General features: G+C 42.1%; 1 protein-coding gene across 1 annotated transcript in view; it reads left to right on the top strand.

Annotated features, from left to right (window-relative positions):
- Positions 1–6: 6 nt before the first annotated feature.
- Positions 7–19,018, top strand: part of TSPAN13 (tetraspanin 13) — a 48,215-nt gene continuing 29,203 nt past the window's right edge. The window contains exon 1 of the mRNA XM_006165786.3: positions 7–131. Coding sequence (XP_006165848.1) covers positions 69–131 — 63 coding nt within the window. The 5' untranslated portion in view covers positions 7–68. The remainder of the gene's footprint in view (positions 132–19,018) is intronic.

Here is a 19,018-nt window from a genome sequence, read left to right as displayed (position 1 = left end):
AGCGGCTGCCCGGGAGGCTCCAGGGGGGCGGAGTTTACCTGCAGCTGCCTACAGCCACAGGCTCCAAGATGGTTTGTGGGGGCTTCGCGTGTTCCAAGAACTGCCTGTGCGCCCTTAACCTCCTCTACACCGTGAGTATCCCGAGCCCTGTCCTTCCCTCTGGATGCTGTGCACCTGCTCGGGCGCTCCTGGGCTTCTCCGCCTGGCTAGCGACTCCTCACTGGCTTCATTCCGCTCCCGCCGTTCGTCTTCCCACGCTCTGCGCGCCCCGGGCCTCGCCAGCAGTCGCTACCGGGGACCTGGAGCTGGCGCCTGTCGCAGTCTCTTCCTTCATTGTGAAGCCGCGGTCTTTCAGGCTCGCTGGCGGCGTCCCCCCCACATTGTTCCACCCCGCCCCCTCACCCACTGCCTTGTTTGTCAGACATTTGACCAGACCTTCCCACTTTCCCATCTCGGCCCCTTCTGCTGCTCGCTCCTGGCTTCCAAACCCATCGGAGGCAGTTTGGAGCCTGGAGAGGGCAGTTGTGCAGAAGAGCATGGCCCGAAGCGGACGAGGCTGCCTGTGGATGGTGTGCCTCCGGGTTAGCGCTACGTGCCTTCGGGATTTTAATTGAGGCCACCGAGGAGGTTCGCCGGATATCCGCAGCTTCCGAAGTTTGTTTCTCGTGCTTATATAAAGGGATGTCTTTTTGTTGCTGTTGTTGCCAGTGTCGCTCATTCGTACTTGATGCCTTTACCATGTGTCTCCCCCTTATCAATATTCTAGCTCCATTTTAAGCGAAGTCCTCCGGTAAAGAAGCGAGCCTCCACCCAGGTCGTTTCCTTTCCTGCCAACCAGCCTGGGCCTCTTAGTTTTGACGCTGCAGGCTATGTTTGTGATTTTCAAGGCGCAATTTTGGTGAACAGGAGAATGGGGAGCACGGGTTAACATTTATTGAATGCCTACCACGTCCCTCATTTTACCTACAGAGTATTTGTTCGTCATTCTGACAGCCATCCGAGGCAAGAGGCCGTGTCTACATTTTATACCTAGGAGACCAAAAAGGGTTTTCTTAAGTTTATATAGCGGCTAGTTGACGAGTCGGGAGTCCAACCTTGGCTGTGGGATCCAGCCTTTCTACAGGCTGCCTCTCTACTGGATGGAAGAAACTTCGTCTTCTGTCATCCCCCTTTCATCCTGCTCTTGCTCCCTTCTATAAATATACCTGGTGCTTTGCAGCACCCACCCTGAACACAGAAGCAGAGAGCTGGGCCATCTGTGCAAGCTTAGGTTACATCCTTGGATCAGTAGAGCCTGCCGTGGTCACCAGCAGGAGAGGGAGGCCGGGTCATCTTACCATTACTGTTCCTCTTTCTGTGAACATGATTGTACACTTCCAAGGCAAACCGGAAACAGGATAGAGTAGCTTTTCTGGCTGGCAGGAATCTGGTCAACATGGTCACTAATGGTAGACTGGGGGCAAACATTCCAGAACACCTGGTGATACATTCTTTGTAATTGGAGACAGAGTCAGGTGTCAGTTCAAAATCCACCTCTGTCTCACCTGACACATGCTTATCACGCTGATTGTTTATTAATGAAACGCTGACAAATTCCCAGATATTTTATTAGTAAGAGGTCTAAGGTCTCTTTATAACTCTGAATTCTCTATCTTGTGCTCTGATTTCTGTTTGTTTGTTTTTTTTTGATTTTCCATCAATGATTTAGTCATCTGTTCATTAGACACTTAATCTTACAGTGTCTGCTTACAAACGGCACAGTGTCCATTTGATGGGCATACAGATTGCGAAATATGTATGTATACTTTTTTTAAAGTAAGTTTTTTTTAAACCAAGTTCAATTTTTTCAAGCTATAAAATTTCTAGTTGTATTTACAGTGTATCAGGAAAGCAAGGAGAGAGAAAGATGATTCTAAAGGGACATATTAAAGACTATTTAATAGCTATTCTAAATTACTGACCTTTATAGTGTATTCTCTTGATTTTAATAGCTATACAGTAAAAGTTGATTAATTGGAAATTCATGGGACTGTTAAAATGGTTAGCCCTGTTAAATTCTAGACTTTTTAGAAACACGGACATTTCTTAAAGCAAAATAGGGGCTACTTATACATTGTCAATAGGCTTAGGTGAATTCAGCAGTTTATATTGGATGTGAAGGAGAGGTAAAAGGTGGACTAGGTCTGAAATAGGTGTTAAAGATTTGGTGTCATGGCCGTTATTTGGATTCGGTATCTTCCCTGGCCTGTCAACATCTTAAGAGGAAAGAAATGTGAGGTAGTTGAGGGCCTGGTTGAGTGTGAGGATTTGAGAGGCATTTCTTTATAAGGCATGAATAGAAGGTTCTAATCTCACCATGGTTATTGCCTCTAAAATATGTCCAAAGCTGCAGGATTAGGTCTGAGGTCATTTCTGAAAGTGTTAATGAAACCAAGATATGGAAGCAGCAGGTGTAAAGGCCTGCTTTAAGCATCATTGCTGTTGTGCTGAAGCGGTTTCCTGAGGAATTTAGTACTCTTCTGCTTCCCTGTGTGCATGCTCAGATGGCCTGCTAATGAGCCTGGAATTTGTGCTGGATTTATGATTACCCTAGAAAGCGTGATGCCAAAACAAGTTGGATGGTACATCCCTAAACTTGTCTCCAATATTTGGTCACTATGTAGAGGTTAACAGTTGATTTTGGGGGCCAGCAGGTGGTACAATGGTTAAGGTGCTGGATTCCCACATGGCTGGCCATGGTTTGAGTCCTGGACCCGGGGGCTTAAAAAATCAAAACAAATAGATAAATATTAATTAATAAAGAAGTTTTAAAAAAACAGTTGATTTTTGTTATAACTTGGTTATTTTATTGGATTGTCAGAAAAGTCATGATGCATTTTTGCAAAGAAAAACAGAGAAAAAAGTTCATCATGACTTCTCCGACAGCCAAATAATGAATAGAATCCCTAGTACTGAACAACCTTAGTGTATTATATGGAAAACATTTTTAAGAATAGAAGGAAAGGGGGAAGCTATAGTTTTTAGTGTACCTTCATGGTGTTAGAAGAGAGAGAATGACCTGTCTCAGAACTTCTACACTTAAACTGAAAATGTCTTCAACAAATCTTTTTTGAGTGCCTACTATGTGTTAGGCTGTGTTCTTAGTTAGAAAATATAGCAGCAAACCAAATGGGGCTTTATATTTTTATGTTTTTTTTAATAAGAATTTAAAAATTTTATTTATTATTATTAAGGCTTTTTAATTTGCTGCAGAGCACATGTGCTCACCAGAGACAGCCAGAGAGAGAGAGAGAGAGACAGTGAGAAAGTAAGTTTCCCAGTCCTGGACTCAAACCCTGGTTGACCATGTGGGAGTCCAGTGCCCCTAATTGCCACACCAAAAGGGCTTTAAAATCAATAAAATCAATATGTTCTTTTATTTTTTTTATAAAAGAATCATTTATTTCATTGAATTAATAAATTATTTTCCTCCTAATTTTGCAATAGGTCACATACACTCACCAGAGAGAGAGAGAGAGAGAGAGAGAGAGAGAGAAAGTGAGAAAGTACGCCGTCGGATCTGGGACTCAAACCACAGTTTGCTATATGGTGGTCTAGTGCCTTAACTACCATGCCACTTATTTGCCCCCTCAACATGCTCTTTTGAAGCCTTTTTTTTTTTTCCCTGAAGGGTGCTTGTACTAGCCAGAGAGTAAGGAAGTGGGAGGAAGCTTCCCCTAACAGAGCGCAGTAACGCACTATCCCTTCTCCGTTTCTCTACCCTGTCGGGATTTGGGCATGCATGCACACACACACCGAGCATATTTTTCAAACTGCCAATTCTTAGATTTGAGCTTGGTGGTTGCCCATGTGGGAGTCAGCTCTGTAAACCGTAGGCCATGGGGCCAGCCCAAAAGCCTCTTTTATTTCCTCTCTTCTCTACATATAACCTCCAAATCTGTATTTTGTCAATCCGCATTTGCCTATGGTGTGCACTCTGCTGAGAACTGTGGGAAATAATAAGTACGAAGGCAGCGTGTACCCTGGGAAGATGGGATCTACAGTAGCTGAGACATGGGGTGGGAAAATGAAGTGTTTTATAAGGAATAGACTGTCTTTTGGTGCCATGAAGCTTAGGACTAGAGCATTTTATTTTTATTTAGTATTCTCTGTGGGTTAGAGAAGTTGGGTGAATGAAGAAATTGTGATTGAACTGAGGAAATATAGTAATAGTGTGTGAGTCCCTTTCGTACTGTTTATAAATACAAATAAAAAGCTATTTTGGAAAATTACTTATTTTAAATAGTTTATTTTTAGATAACTATTTTAGATTGAAACTATTTTGACAAATAGTGAAAAACAACTTTAAGGACTATAATTAGTAATTTGTGGAGAATTTTAAGAACTATGAATACATGTATTAAATATCTAACATTTTGAAAATTTTTGTTTGTTTCTTAGGTTTTTGCCATAGGTGCATGTACTCACTGGACAGAGACAGAGAGAGAGAAAGTGAGAAATCACTCCCCAGAGGGAATGGCCAAGCCATTGTCCCTTCTCCTCCACTCTCCTCTCAGAATTTTGGGCACACAAATACAAACATGCACAGTGTGATTTGTTTTTTTAGAATAATTTAATTATTTATTAATTATTGTTATTTTTTAATTTGATCAGAGAGAGAGAGGGAAAGTGAGAAAGCAAGCCGCCAGGTCTGGAAATCGAACCACAGTCAGCCATGTGGGAGTCCAGTGCCCCAACCACCATGTTGCCTGCTGACCCCAGAGCATGATTTTCAAGTCTGGAACTCCAGGACTCAAGAAAAAAAGAAAAGAAAAACGAATTATACTGACATTAATATTTTTTTTTTTTTGGAGAGGTTTTTGCTATAGGGCTCGTGCGCTCACCAGACAGAGAGAGACAAAGACAGAAAGTGAGAAATCACCCCCCCAAGGGGATGGCCACACTGCAATCCCTTCTCCTCCATTCTCCTCTCGGGATCTTGGGCACGCACGCACACGTGCCTGGTGTGAGTTTTAAGCCACCGGGCCCGGGACGTGAACTGCGGTCGACTACATGGGAGTCCAGCGACATAGCCATTACGCTAACTGCTGGTCCCCTGACACTAATTTTGAGACAAACATTGATTTACATTTTTATATCACTGAAGTTGGGTTTCCTTTTATAGTAAAATGTGTTATATCTATCAGATAAAAACATGTCCATCAATTTATGGGGAGAAAAAGCACTGCATTTGTGAAGAAAACAGAATTTTCCCAACTGGTTTACTTTACTTGAACTTCAGTCTTTTTATAAATTAGAGATAGTGGGGGCCGGTGGGTAGTTTGGTGGTTAAGGGCATTGGACTCCCACATGGCCGACCGTGGTTCAAGTCCTGGTGTCTTGCTTTCTCACTTTCTCTCTCTCTCTCTGGTCAAATTTAAATAAAGTTAAATAAAATAATTCTTTTTTAAAAAATTAGAGGTAATATTTTTGGCGGACCAGCAGATGTTGTGATTATTACATTGCTGGACTTCCACATGACCCACTGTGGTTTGAGTCCTGGACCCAGCAGCTTGAAACTCACAGGAGGCCTGTGTGCGTGCATGCACAAAAGCCCAAGAGGAAGGGAAGAGAAGGGATTGAGGCCTGGCCATTCCCCCTGGGGGGTGATTTCTCACTTTATTTTTCTCTGTCTCTCTCTGGGTCTCCAGTGAGTACACATGCCCTGTAGCAAAAATATCTCTTAAAAAAAGATAGATAGTATTTTCTCTTTTTCATGGAGTTGTAGTGAGGGTTAAATGAGACACCGTGTATAAATGCTTTGGATGTTCTAAAGAAATAAAATTAACTTCTTAGAGCTTTAGCTGGAAAAAAGTTGTATTAAAAATTTTTATTTTTAGAGGTGTTTGCCTTAGGGCGCTTGTGCTCACCAGAGGAAGAGAGAGAGAGAGTGAGAGTGCAAGAGACAGTGAGAAATCACACCCCGGGGGAATGGCCACACCACAATCCCTTCTCCATTCTCCTCTTGGGATCTTGGGCAAATGCCTCACGTGATTTTGAAGCCTCCTGGTCTGGGATTCGAACTGCAGTCGGCCATGTGGGAATCCAGCAATGTGACCACTGGCTGGCCCAGTCTACTGGCTCCTGAATTACTTTTTAAACTTCTGAATTACAAAGCTATGTGTTATAATGAAAAGATTCTTACTACTGAGATTTTTTTTTTTTTTTAACACAGAAGGTCTGGTGTTTAGTCAACAGGCCCTTCAGAGGCAAGAGTTCATACTCTTAGAAAAAAATATTTCAGTCATAGGGAAAACAACTGAGGTGTGGTTAAGTATAAATTCGGAATTGCTAGTTTTGGATTTTAGATTTAGCTGTACTTTTTTTTGAGTACTAATTTGGTCATTAGAATGCTGGAAAATTGTAATGTTGTTCAGTCTCACCCCAAACAAATGAAAAACACTAGTAATTCAGTCAAAGAAAAATCTAATTATTGTAATGGCTTTCAAATGGATGTGTTTGTTATTTTTCAAAATTTGCTTTATTTTCCCCATTATTCTAATTTAGTATTTCAATGCATGAGTAAGTTTGTGGTATTGTTTCTCTGTCATCAAACATGAATGACTTCAGAATATTTAAGTGATTGCTATTTACTTGCATGTTTAAAAAAGTTAATTTTTTTCCTTGCGTAAGAAAGAGAGAGAAACGGCACCCCTGCCCTGGCCTGGATGGCACAGTCTAAGCCCCAGAACATGGACATACTGTGCTCTGTGTCTCTGGGTGCAAACCCAGAATCTTCCCATGTGGGTCAGCCTTACAGTGACATTATATTGCTGATCATTGTCTTGCCTCTTCCTTGAATTAAGAAAATGACTCATTACTTATAGAATCTGGACTTTTCAGAGGGCATTATCATGCTCTTTAATCTACTTTTATGCCAAATATGTTTTTAACATTTCCCAACTTTTGATTTAAAAACAGGGCTGGCCTCAAAACCTAGTGGTTAGGGAAGCCGGATCCCTCATGGCCTACTGCCTAGTTTGAATCCTGAACACAGCGACTTGAAAAATACATGGGGTATTTCTACATGCATGCCTCCAAACCCCGAAGGATAGAGAGATGGGGGAGAAGGGATTGCGAAGCGACCACGCCCCATTAGGGAATGCTTTCTCCCTCTCCCTCTCTCTGGTGAGCACACTCTGACAAATTTAAAAGAAGTGAAGGGGAAAAAAAAAATACAGTAACAGAAATTCCTATTTATGCTATTTTTCACTTGAAATGAATTTATTGATGGTCACAAAGCTTACAAAATCATTAAAGGCATTTCCAAAGAAAGAAACAATGCTGGGAAGCATGTCCATACTTTTAAAAGGGAGATCTGAACATCTCAATAACTCAATTAACTATAGATTTTTAGTGCCTTCACGGTGGGTGTCCTCATTTCAAACAATTTGAGTTACTGGCCAAGGCAGGCTCGGTTTGTTCCTTCTTCCTTCTTCCCATATTTCACACAAATTCATCTCCAAACCATTTTAACTCTGAAAAAGGAATCATCTAAACCCACTTATCATATCTGAAAATGCTAGGAGCATAAAGCCAAATTTTTTAGCATGACATTTCTTTCCAATTTTCTATGGTATCTTACAATTTGAGGACCCCCTGGACTAATTCATGTTGGCATTTGAGGAAAGGAGCAGAGTATATGATTGCCATTAACTTCATGTCGGCAAAGATTATAGCTTTGTTTTGTTCTTTTCTTTATGAAAATTGTGGCAGAGCACATGTGAGAGAGGAGGGAGAGAAAGTGAGAACGCAGCCATCATGGGGGATGGTCACCTTACAATGCCTTCTCCAATTCAGGGTTTTGGATGACATGGACACACACACACACACACACACACACACACTCACACGCTCCTGGAATGTTTTTCAAACCACTGGGTCCAGGACTTGAGCCACAGTTACCAATCCATCTGTCTTCACCACACCACCAACTTCCTTGAGCTTATATAATAGATTTTAAGCTTTCTCTATGATTTTTTCTTTCTCTTGTTGAATTGTTCAGTTTATAGGCTCTTTCGTTGTATTTTCTTTCTTTTTTTTTTGGAGAGGTTTTTGCTGTAGGGTGCATGTGCTTGCCAGAGAGACAGAGAGACAGAAAGCGAGAAATTGCCCCCCAGGGGAGATGGCCACGCCGCAATCCCTTCTCTTCTGTTCTCCTCTCGGGATCTTGGGCACGCACACACATGCACCCGGTGTGAGTTTAAGCCACCAGGTCCGGACTGGAACCGTGGTCGACTACATGGGAGTCCGGCGACATAGCCATTACGCCAGCTGCTGGTCCCTCATTGTTGTTTTAACGTAGAGCTCATGTTCTCTTAATACTTCCTGAATTGAATTTGTAGAATTATCTTCCTTTTTGTAGCTATTCCTCACTGGTAAAGCTTGCACAAAGAAAACTTGTATAATAGGATACTTTGTTTTTTGTAGCCCACATGATCAAAATTAAATCCAGAAGCACAGTTTAATATTTTAAAGCTTAAAAATTAGTATCAGAGGACCAGCGGATGTCATAATGATTTTGTCAGTGGACTCACATGTAGTCAACTGTGGTTTGAGTCCCGGACCCGGTGACTTAAAACTCACTCCAGGTGTGTGTGCATGCGTGTCCAAGATCCTGAGAGGAGGATGGAGGAGAAGGGATTGTGGCATGGCCACCCCCACTAGGGGGGTTATTTCTTGCTTTTTCCTGTCTGTCTCTTTCTGTCTTTCTGGTGAGCACATGTGCTCTATGGCAAAAATCTCTCTCTCAAAATAAAAAAAAAGAAAATTAGGTAGGACCAGCAGTAGTGTGGTGGTTAAGGCACTGGACTTCCATATGGCCCACTGAGGTTCAAGTTTTGGACCCATCAACTTGAAAAATCACACCAGTTACATATGCAAGCATGCTCCAAATCCCAAGAGTAGAATGGAGGAGAAGGAATTATGATGTAGCTGTCTCCCTGGGGGATGATTTTTTCCTTTCTCTCTCTCTCTCTCTCTCTCTCTGGTTAGCACATGCTCTCTATGGCAAAAACCTAAATAAAAAAAAGGTATTAGGTTAAGCATTCATCTATCTACTGAGAATCTAATGTTCCTTGAAATACTCTTTTGTTTAATTTTTAATAAACTTTTCAAACTTCTCCAAGGTTTTCCTGTAGTCTTTCTTATGAGTGGAACCTTGTAAAATTGTAGATTATACTGTGATTGTAATTGGCTTGAGTTCTTCATTTATGTTATGAGTCTAATGTAAGTGTTTTATAAGTTGAATCCATGCCATTTTCTTTCTTTTATTCATTCCAGTCATAAATACTAATTAAGCATGAATAACAGTGAACAAAACACACCAAAACGCCCTGCTTCATAGAGCTTATTTGTGGTAACTTAGTTAAAATAAATAACTTAATTACAGAAGGTAAAAAAGCAGAGTATAAGCAGCATACTTATAGTAAATTATAGACAGTAGAAAATCTCTATGGAACCAGCTAGGTGGTGTGGTGGTTAAGGTGCTGGATCCCACATGGTTGACTGCATGGTTTGAGTCCTGAACCAGGTGACTTGAAAATCATGCCAGATGTGTGTGCCCAAACTCCTTAGAGCAGACTGGAGAGGAAGGGGTTGTGGCCTGGCCATCCTCCCAGGGTCTGATTTATCAGTTTCCCTCTTTCTCTTTCTCTCTCTGTTTCTCTCTAGTGAGTGCATGCGCCCTATAACAAACATCCCACAAAAACAAACAAACAAACCTCCATAAAGGAGTGAAGAATGTGAGGTGGTGGGACAGGGAGGGGAAGGTGAGCACAGCTTTGCATATGGTGGTCACAACTGGCTTGCTTGTGAAGACAACGCTGGAAGAAAGACTTGAAAGAGATGAAGGAAAAACACCTGGGAAAAGTGTTTTGGGTAAAGGCAACAGCCTTTGAAAAGATCTGATGGAGGAGTATTCCTGGTTTATGCAAGGGACAGGACTCGACAGGGTGGTGGAGAGAGACTAGGACAGTGTGAGCAAGCAGTACACTGTCAGGAAGTGAGTTTCTAGGACTGAGATTATGAACCACTTAGAGAGCACTGGGGACATAAACTTTTATTTTGTTTTTATTTATCTATTTATTTATGTTTAGAGAGTTTTTTACTATAGGACACATATGCTCACCAGAAAAACAGAGACAGAAAGTGAGAAATCCCCCCCCCGGGGGGGATGGCCATGCCACAATCCCTTCTTCTCCATTTTCCTCTCGGGATCTTGGGCATGCTTGCACACGTGCCTGGTGTGAGTTTAAGCCACCGGGTCCAGGACTTGAACCGCAGTCAACTACATGGGAGTCCAGCAACATAGTCATTACACCAACTGCTGGTCCCATTATTTAGTTATTTTTTATTTACTGAGAGGTGTATGTGCATTCACTAGAGATAGAGAGGAAGGGGGAGAGGAACCCCCAATGGGATGTGATCGCACTGCAATTTCTTCTTCCTTCTTCTCTGTCCTTTTGGGGTTTTGAGTATGCATGTATGCACACCTGGCATGGTTCTCAAGCCACTAGATCAGGATTCAAATCACATAGTAACAATGTGGGATCTGGTTCTCTTCATGCTAGGCCATGGAGCTAGCCTAGGACTTGAGCCCTTATAGCAAGTAAAAGAAGAAGCCATTCTAGGTTTGGGCCTGAGGGGTGATTTGTATATGTAAGATAGTGGTGGCTCTTGAATTGAGAATATAGATGGCACAGATAGAAGCAGGGAGATTAGTTACAAGGCTATGACTGTAATTGGTTTCGAGATGATAGAGGCTTGGACCAGTATGGTAGCAATAGAATTAAAATAGATCCTGGGCCTATTTTGAAGTTAGGGCCAAACATGGTTTCCTTAGAGAAAGAGATAAATCATAGATGACTCATGATTTATGGCCTATGCAGCGGGTAGGATAGATTTGACTTTTTCTGGGATGGGGAAGACTGTGGGTAGGTCAGGCTCTGGGATGAAAATAAAGGGTTCAGTATTAAATGTGGAGCCAGTCAGTGGCTGAGTGGCTGGATCCTACATGCCAATTGCATGATTTGAGTCCCAGACCTGGTGGCTAGAAAAGCATGCCAGGAGCATGTATGTGTATCCAAAATCCCAAGAGAAGAATGGAAGAGAAGGGATTGCAGTGTGGCTGGCCATCTTCCCTAAAGGGTAATTTCTCTCTCTCTCTCTCTCTCTGTCTCTCTCCAGCAAGTGCACATTGCCCTATAGTGAAACAAAAAAATGTTAAAAAGTGATGCCAATAAATACCCAGTAGTGATGTCAAGTTGCATTTGGACTATCAACACTAGAGTTCGATGGGGAGGACTATCTGGAGATTTAATTTCAGGAAGCTCTTAACATCAAGAGTGGTATTTAGAGCTGAGACAGGATGAAACCTACAAGCCAGTGAGGGATTAAAGCACAGACAGTTATACATTAGGCACTCTCGGAGATGAGAAGAATTTGGTAAAGGAGCCCGGTAGGAAATGGCTTGTCAGGTAGGAGGAAAAGCAGATCGAGATTGGCATCCTGGTGGCCAAGTGCAAGCCACTTAACAGAAATGGGATTAGACATCTTTGCTAAATGCTGCTGATAAGTGAAATAAAGACTAAGACTTGATTTTCTTATTTTTCTCTTTTTCTTTTCTTTTCTTTTCTTTTTTTTTTTTATTTTTTAGGTTTTTGCCAAAGGGCACATGTACTGGCTGAAGAGAAACAGAGACAGAGAGAAAGTGAGAAATCAACCCCCAGAGGGCATTGCCATGCTGCAGTCCCTTCTCTTTCATCCTCCTCTTGGGATTTTGGACATGCATGTACACATGCCTATGTGATTTTCCAGCTGCCAGATCTGTGACTTGAACAGTGGTCAGTCATGTGGGAGTCCAGTGCCTTAATCACTGTGCCACTTACTGGCTCCTAGGTTTTCTTTTTCTAATTGCCAGATGGCATGTGCACCCACCAGAGAAAGAGAGGGAGATGAAGAAAGCACCTCCCCCACAGTGGGGTGTGACTGTTCCACAATTCTTTTTCCTCCATCCCATTGGAATTTGGGGGCATGTGCATACACATACCTGACGTGTTTTTCAAGCCACGAAGGCTGGGATTTGAGCTGTGGTTGGGCCATCTGGACTCTGGCTTTCTTAGAACCAGCCCGAGATTTTATTATTGAAACTAGCAATGTAGAAGAACGGTTATCTTTTTATTTTTCTTAATGATAGTCTTATAAGCTCCTCAGTAATAAGTGCCGCATCCCAACCATTACTACTTTCCTGAGTGCCCAGTTCAGCCCTGGCATAGGGTCAGGATTTGTTCCACTGAAAGTCTGCACCCGTGGAAGATGGCTGTGATTGTAACTCCATCTTTTGTCTCCCAGAAGGTGCTCCAAAGGAGGAGGAGGTAGGGTAGAGCTAGAACTTTGTTGGTGGATACGGGTGCCACCTCAAACAATTGGGTTGTCAGAAAAGTCATGACACGAATGTGGAAAACTGTGATGTGTGCGTAGACTATTTCTTATGCACGTTCATGTCTGAAGAATGGCTGTTGATAAAATAATCAGCTTTCATTTTTCTAAAAAAAATAGTCATGGCATATTTTGCATAGAAAAATACATCATGGCTTTTCCAATGATCCTATTAATTTTTCTTAGAAAATGACAAGTCTGGGGGCATCTCTTGCTTTTAATACCTCTTGTATAATTTCCTTCCAGGAGATAGTGTCCTGTGTATCTTATACTTAGTAACATAAAAGCAACGGCACCATGGAGAACCATAAAGAAGAAAAATACTTGCAAGAGTGCCTCAGACTTTCTCTATCATATGAAGTTTGAAAATGAAACAATCCAAGAACTGATGTTTTGGCTTCCACACTGAATGTCTGGTGATTTAGCAATATCTGGGTTATTTATAGAATTTTCACTTTTCCATCCAGATGTTTGGCATCATAGAATCACATACTTGATTGTCTCTGAATTGCTCTTCAGTTTTCCACATGAAGCTGACATTCATTTCGTTTCCAAGTGCAACCCTCATTTATAAATAAATGTGGGAGCATATTGAGGAAAATGGTTTGGGATCTTTGTTTCCTCTACATGTCTGCGGATGCGGTACTGCATTTTGGTGAGGTAGTCTCTCCTATTACTGTTTTAAATTTGCTTGCCTCCCACTACTGTCATAACATCTCTCTTGCCTTAGTGCTAAAAAATATTTCTGAATAATTTTTTTTTTTAGGTTTTTGCTATGGGGGTGTGCACCTGCTGGAGAGAGACAGAGGGAGGGAAAGTGAGAAATCACACCCCAGAGGGCATGGTCACACCACAGTCCCTTCTCCTCATTTTGTGCTTGGGATCCTGGGCGCACATGAACATGTACCTGGTGTGTTTCTCAAGCCGCCTGGTCTGGTACTCGAACCACAGTTTGCCATGCAGAATGCAGTGCCTTAACCACCACACCACTTGCTTGGCCCCATTTTTGAATAATTTAACCTCAATTTCTAACCTAGTTTTTTTCAGATATTCTAAAATCCTCTTTTCTCTTCAAAACAATTCTGCATATGGTGGTCACAACTGGCTTGCTTGTGAAGACAACGCTGGAAGAAAGACTTGAAAGAGATGAAGGAAAAACACCTGGGAAAAGTGTTTTGGGTAAAGGCAACAGCCTTTGAAAAGATCTGATGGAGGAGTATTCCTGGTTTATGCAAGGGACAGGACTCGACAGGGTGGTGGAGAGAGACTAGGACAGTGTGAGCAAGCAGTACACTGTCAGGAAGTGAGTTTCTAGGACTGAGATTATGAACCACTTAGAGAGCACTGGGGACATAAACTTTTATTTTGTTTTTATTTATCTATTTATTTATGTTTAGAGAGTTTTTTACTATAGGACACATATGCTCACCAGAAAAACAGAGACAGAAAGTGAGAAATCCCCCCCCCGGGGGGGATGGCCATGCCACAATCCCTTCTTCTCCATTTTCCTCTCGGGATCTTGGGCATGCTTGCACACGTGCCTGGTGTGAGTTTAAGCCACCGGGTCCAGGACTTGAACCGCAGTCAACTACATGGGAGTCCAGCAACATAGTCATTACACCAACTGCTGGTCCCATTATTTAGTTATTTTTTATTTACTGAGAGGTGTATGTGCATTCACTAGAGATAGAGAGGAAGGGGGAGAGGAACCCCCAATGGGATGTGATCGCACTGCAATTTCTTCTTCCTTCTTCTCTGTCCTTTTGGGGTTTTGAGTATGCATGTATGCACACCTGGCATGGTTCTCAAGCCACTAGATCAGGATTCAAATCACATAGTAACAATGTGGGATCTGGTTCTCTTCATGCTAGGCCATGGAGCTAGCCTAGGACTTGAGCCCTTATAGCAAGTAAAAGAAGAAGCCATTCTAGGTTTGGGCCTGAGGGGTGATTTGTATATGTAAGATAGTGGTGGCTCTTGAATTGAGAATATAGATGGCACAGATAGAAGCAGGGAGATTAGTTACAAGGCTATGACTGTAATTGGTTTCGAGATGATAGAGGCTTGGACCAGTATGGTAGCAATAGAATTAAAATAGATCCTGGGCCTATTTTGAAGTTAGGGCCAAACATGGTTTCCTTAGAGAAAGAGATAAATCATAGATGACTCATGATTTATGGCCTATGCAGCGGGTAGGATAGATTTGACTTTTTCTGGGATGGGGAAGACTGTGGGTAGGTCAGGCTCTGGGATGAAAATAAAGGGTTCAGTATTAAATGTGGAGCCAGTCAGTGGCTGAGTGGCTGGATCCTACATGCCAATTGCATGATTTGAGTCCCAGACCTGGTGGCTAGAAAAGCATGCCAGGAGCATGTATGTGTATCCAAAATCCCAAGAGAAGAATGGAAGAGAAGGGATTGCAGTGTGGCTGGCCATCTTCCCTAAAGGGTAATTTCTCTCTCTCTCTCTCTCTCTGTCTCTCTCCAGCAAGTGCACATTGCCCTATAGTGAAACAAAAAAATGTTAAAAAGTGATGCCAATAAATACCCAGTAGTGATGTCAAGTTGCATTTGGACTATCAACACTAGAGTTCGATGGGGAGGACTATCTGGAGATTTAATTTCAGGAAGCTCTTAACATCAAGAGTGGTATTTAGAGCTGAGACAGGATGAAACCTACAAGCCAGTGAGGGATTAAAGCACAGACAGTTATACATTAGGCACTCTCGGAGATGAGAAGAATTTGGTAAAGGAGCCCGGTAGGAAATGGCTTGTCAGGTAGGAGGAAAAGCAGATCGAGATTGGCATCCTGGTGGCCAAGTGCAAGCCACTTAACAGAAATGGGATTAGACATCTTTGCTAAATGCTGCTGATAAGTGAAATAAAGACTAAGACTTGATTTTCTTATTTTTCTCTTTTTCTTTTCTTTTCTTTTCTTTTTTTTTTTTATTTTTTAGGTTTTTGCCAAAGGGCACATGTACTGGCTGAAGAGAAACAGAGACAGAGAGAAAGTGAGAAATCAACCCCCAGAGGGCATTGCCATGCTGCAGTCCCTTCTCTTTCATCCTCCTCTTGGGATTTTGGACATGCATGTACACATGCCTATGTGATTTTCCAGCTGCCAGATCTGTGACTTGAACAGTGGTCAGTCATGTGGGAGTCCAGTGCCTTAATCACTGTGCCACTTACTGGCTCCTAGGTTTTCTTTTTCTAATTGCCAGATGGCATGTGCACCCACCAGAGAAAGAGAGGGAGATGAAGAAAGCACCTCCCCCACAGTGGGGTGTGACTGTTCCACAATTCTTTTTCCTCCATCCCATTGGAATTTGGGGGCATGTGCATACACATACCTGACGTGTTTTTCAAGCCACGAAGGCTGGGATTTGAGCTGTGGTTGGGCCATCTGGACTCTGGCTTTCTTAGAACCAGCCCGAGATTTTATTATTGAAACTAGCAATGTAGAAGAACGGTTATCTTTTTATTTTTCTTAATGATAGTCTTATAAGCTCCTCAGTAATAAGTGCCGCATCCCAACCATTACTACTTTCCTGAGTGCCCAGTTCAGCCCTGGCATAGGGTCAGGATTTGTTCCACTGAAAGTCTGCACCCGTGGAAGATGGCTGTGATTGTAACTCCATCTTTTGTCTCCCAGAAGGTGCTCCAAAGGAGGAGGAGGTAGGGTAGAGCTAGAACTTTGTTGGTGGATACGGGTGCCACCTCAAACAATTGGGTTGTCAGAAAAGTCATGACACGAATGTGGAAAACTGTGATGTGTGCGTAGACTATTTCTTATGCACGTTCATGTCTGAAGAATGGCTGTTGATAAAATAATCAGCTTTCATTTTTCTAAAAAAAATAGTCATGGCATATTTTGCATAGAAAAATACATCATGGCTTTTCCAATGATCCTATTAATTTTTCTTAGAAAATGACAAGTCTGGGGGCATCTCTTGCTTTTAATACCTCTTGTATAATTTCCTTCCAGGAGATAGTGTCCTGTGTATCTTATACTTAGTAACATAAAAGCAACGGCACCATGGAGAACCATAAAGAAGAAAAATACTTGCAAGAGTACCTCAGACTTTCTCTATCATATGAAGTTTGAAAATGAAACAATCCAAGAACTGATGTTTTGGCTTCCACACTGAATGTCTGGTGATTTAGCAATATCTGGGTTATTTATAGAATTTTCACTTTTCCATCCAGATGTTTGGCATCATAGAATCACATACTTGATTGTCTCTGAATTGCTCTTCAGTTTTCCACATGAAGCTGACATTCATTTCGTTTCCAAGTGCAACCCTCATTTATAAATAAATGTGGGAGCATATTGAGGAAAATGGTTTGGGATCTTTGTTTCCTCTACATGTCTGCGGATGCGGTACTGCATTTTGGTGAGGTAGTCTCTCCTATTACTGTTTTAAATTTGCTTGCCTCCCACTACTGTCATAACATCTCTCTTGCCTTAGTGCTAAAAAATATTTCTGAATAATTTTTTTTTTTAGGTTTTTGCTATGGGGGTGTGCACCTGCTGGAGAGAGACAGAGGGAGGGAAAGTGAGAAATCACACCCCAGAGGGCATGGTCACACCACAGTCCCTTCTCCTCATTTTGTGCTTGGGATCCTGGGCGCACATGAACATGTACCTGGTGTGTTTCTCAAGCCGCCTGGTCTGGTACTCGAACCACAGTTTGCCATGCAGAATGCAGTGCCTTAACCACCACACCACTTGCTTGGCCCCATTTTTGAATAATTTAACCTCAATTTCTAACCTAGTTTTTTTCAGATATTCTAAAATCCTCTTTTCTCTTCAAAACAATTCACTTATCCTGATAGAATTTTGATGCCTCTCTTCCCCCATATTGCTGTTTTAGAAAAATCTGTCTTTTCATCTTGTTCTTAAAACGTGGTGGATATTTAATGAAAACTACAAATTGCTTTTTTGGTTATAGAAACAAAGATTAATCTGAAACATCATTAGGCTGAATCCCCACCCCACCCTCACCCCCGCCCAAGAAAGCTGTACCGTTGGAAAATAAACACTTCCTTATCCATAAAGCATCATAGCAGTGCCATGAGCTCTTTTGTCCAACCGTGCAGTTTGAGCACCTCTTCTGTTCCAGGCACTGAGCCAGGTGCTGGGGATAGCAGATAACGTGAGCCTTGATTGTATGGCTCTTAAAAGTTAGAGAGCTCCTCAGAAGAATTTAAAGTATGGCTGTGGGTGGAATAGTGGGTAATGAATTACTCCCAGAGGTAATCTGTTCACATCCTGGGATTTGTCACCCTAGGAGTGTGGACTTTACCCCAAGATCAGAAACAAAGGATAGCTGGTATGGAATGACCTGATTTGTTTAGGGAAAAAGAAAGGAGGAAAAAATACAAAATAGAGCCACGGTATGAGTGAGGACCAGACTTCTGGTGCTAGCGGTAGGAGCCCAGCGAACACTGCTTGAAACAGCGAGATTCATTATTTTTATTTAGAAAGAAGTCCAGAAATAGAAGTCAGGAGCATGTGCACAGTTTAAACAGGTCACGTCTTCAGTTTCCTTCTGCTTTTCTGCCCAGCCACCCTGAGGTGTATCTTTCTTCCTTGTCACCAAATTACATTTGGTACCACCGTTTGTTCCACGCCAGCAGAAGTAAGATGCTCGGAAATTCTTTTCCCCGTGGGGCTTTGTACTTGAGAGAGGGCCACGTTTGTTGAGGTATTATTGACCTATACGAAGCTGCATATAGTTCAAGTATAGCATTTGATACATTTTGGCATATATATGCACCCGCGAACTCACCCCCACATTCAAGACCTTGACTATGTTCATCACCCCCCAAAGTCTCCTTGTGTTCCTTTGTAATCCTTCCTTTACACCCGTTGACCCATTTCCAATCTAGAGGCAACCATTGAGCTACTTAGGGGTAAAACTTAGGTTGGAGTTAAATTTAGGAAGCATAGGGGCCAGCAGCTGGCAAGGTAGTTAAGGTGCTCGACTCTTAAATGGCTGACCACAGTTCAAATCCCAGACCTGGCAGCCTACATTCGCTCTCTCTGGTGAGCACATGTGCCCAATAACAAATTTTTAAAAAAATAATAAAGTTAAATATGTTTTTAAAAAGTTAGGAAGCTTACAGGGAGAGTCTTTGCAGAAAAAAAGGTGACTTAGGACTTTAGCTTATTGATTCCCTTTGTTTTTTTAAACGTAGAGTCAGAAGCTTTAGAAAGATCTTTTTCAGCTCAAAAGAAGTGCTCTTGTGTTTGTAAATCCATTGACAAGGTGAAGGATTTAGATTTGGTAGATTTGATCTTAGGAGGGAAATGGCAACAGTGGTGAAGATAGACAGGGTCAGTACAAGTTTGCAGTTATTAAACAATTTATGGTTGGACAAGCCGGTGCTGTGGTGGTGGAGGCAGCTGGATATCACCTGACAAACTCTGCTGTTTGAGTCCTGGATCTGGTGGCCCGAAAAATATGCCAGGTCATTCTTGATATTCTGAAAGGAGAAATAGAGGAGACGATTGCGGTGTGGTCACCCCTATTCTTTCC

The sequence above is a fragment of the Tupaia chinensis genome, unplaced genomic scaffold (genome assembly GCF_000334495.1).
Source record: "Tupaia chinensis unplaced genomic scaffold, TupChi_1.0 Scaffold144031_1, whole genome shotgun sequence".
Classification (NCBI taxonomy): domain Eukaryota; kingdom Metazoa; phylum Chordata; class Mammalia; order Scandentia; family Tupaiidae; genus Tupaia; species Tupaia belangeri.
This window is presented reverse-complemented; position numbering and strand designations above follow the sequence as displayed.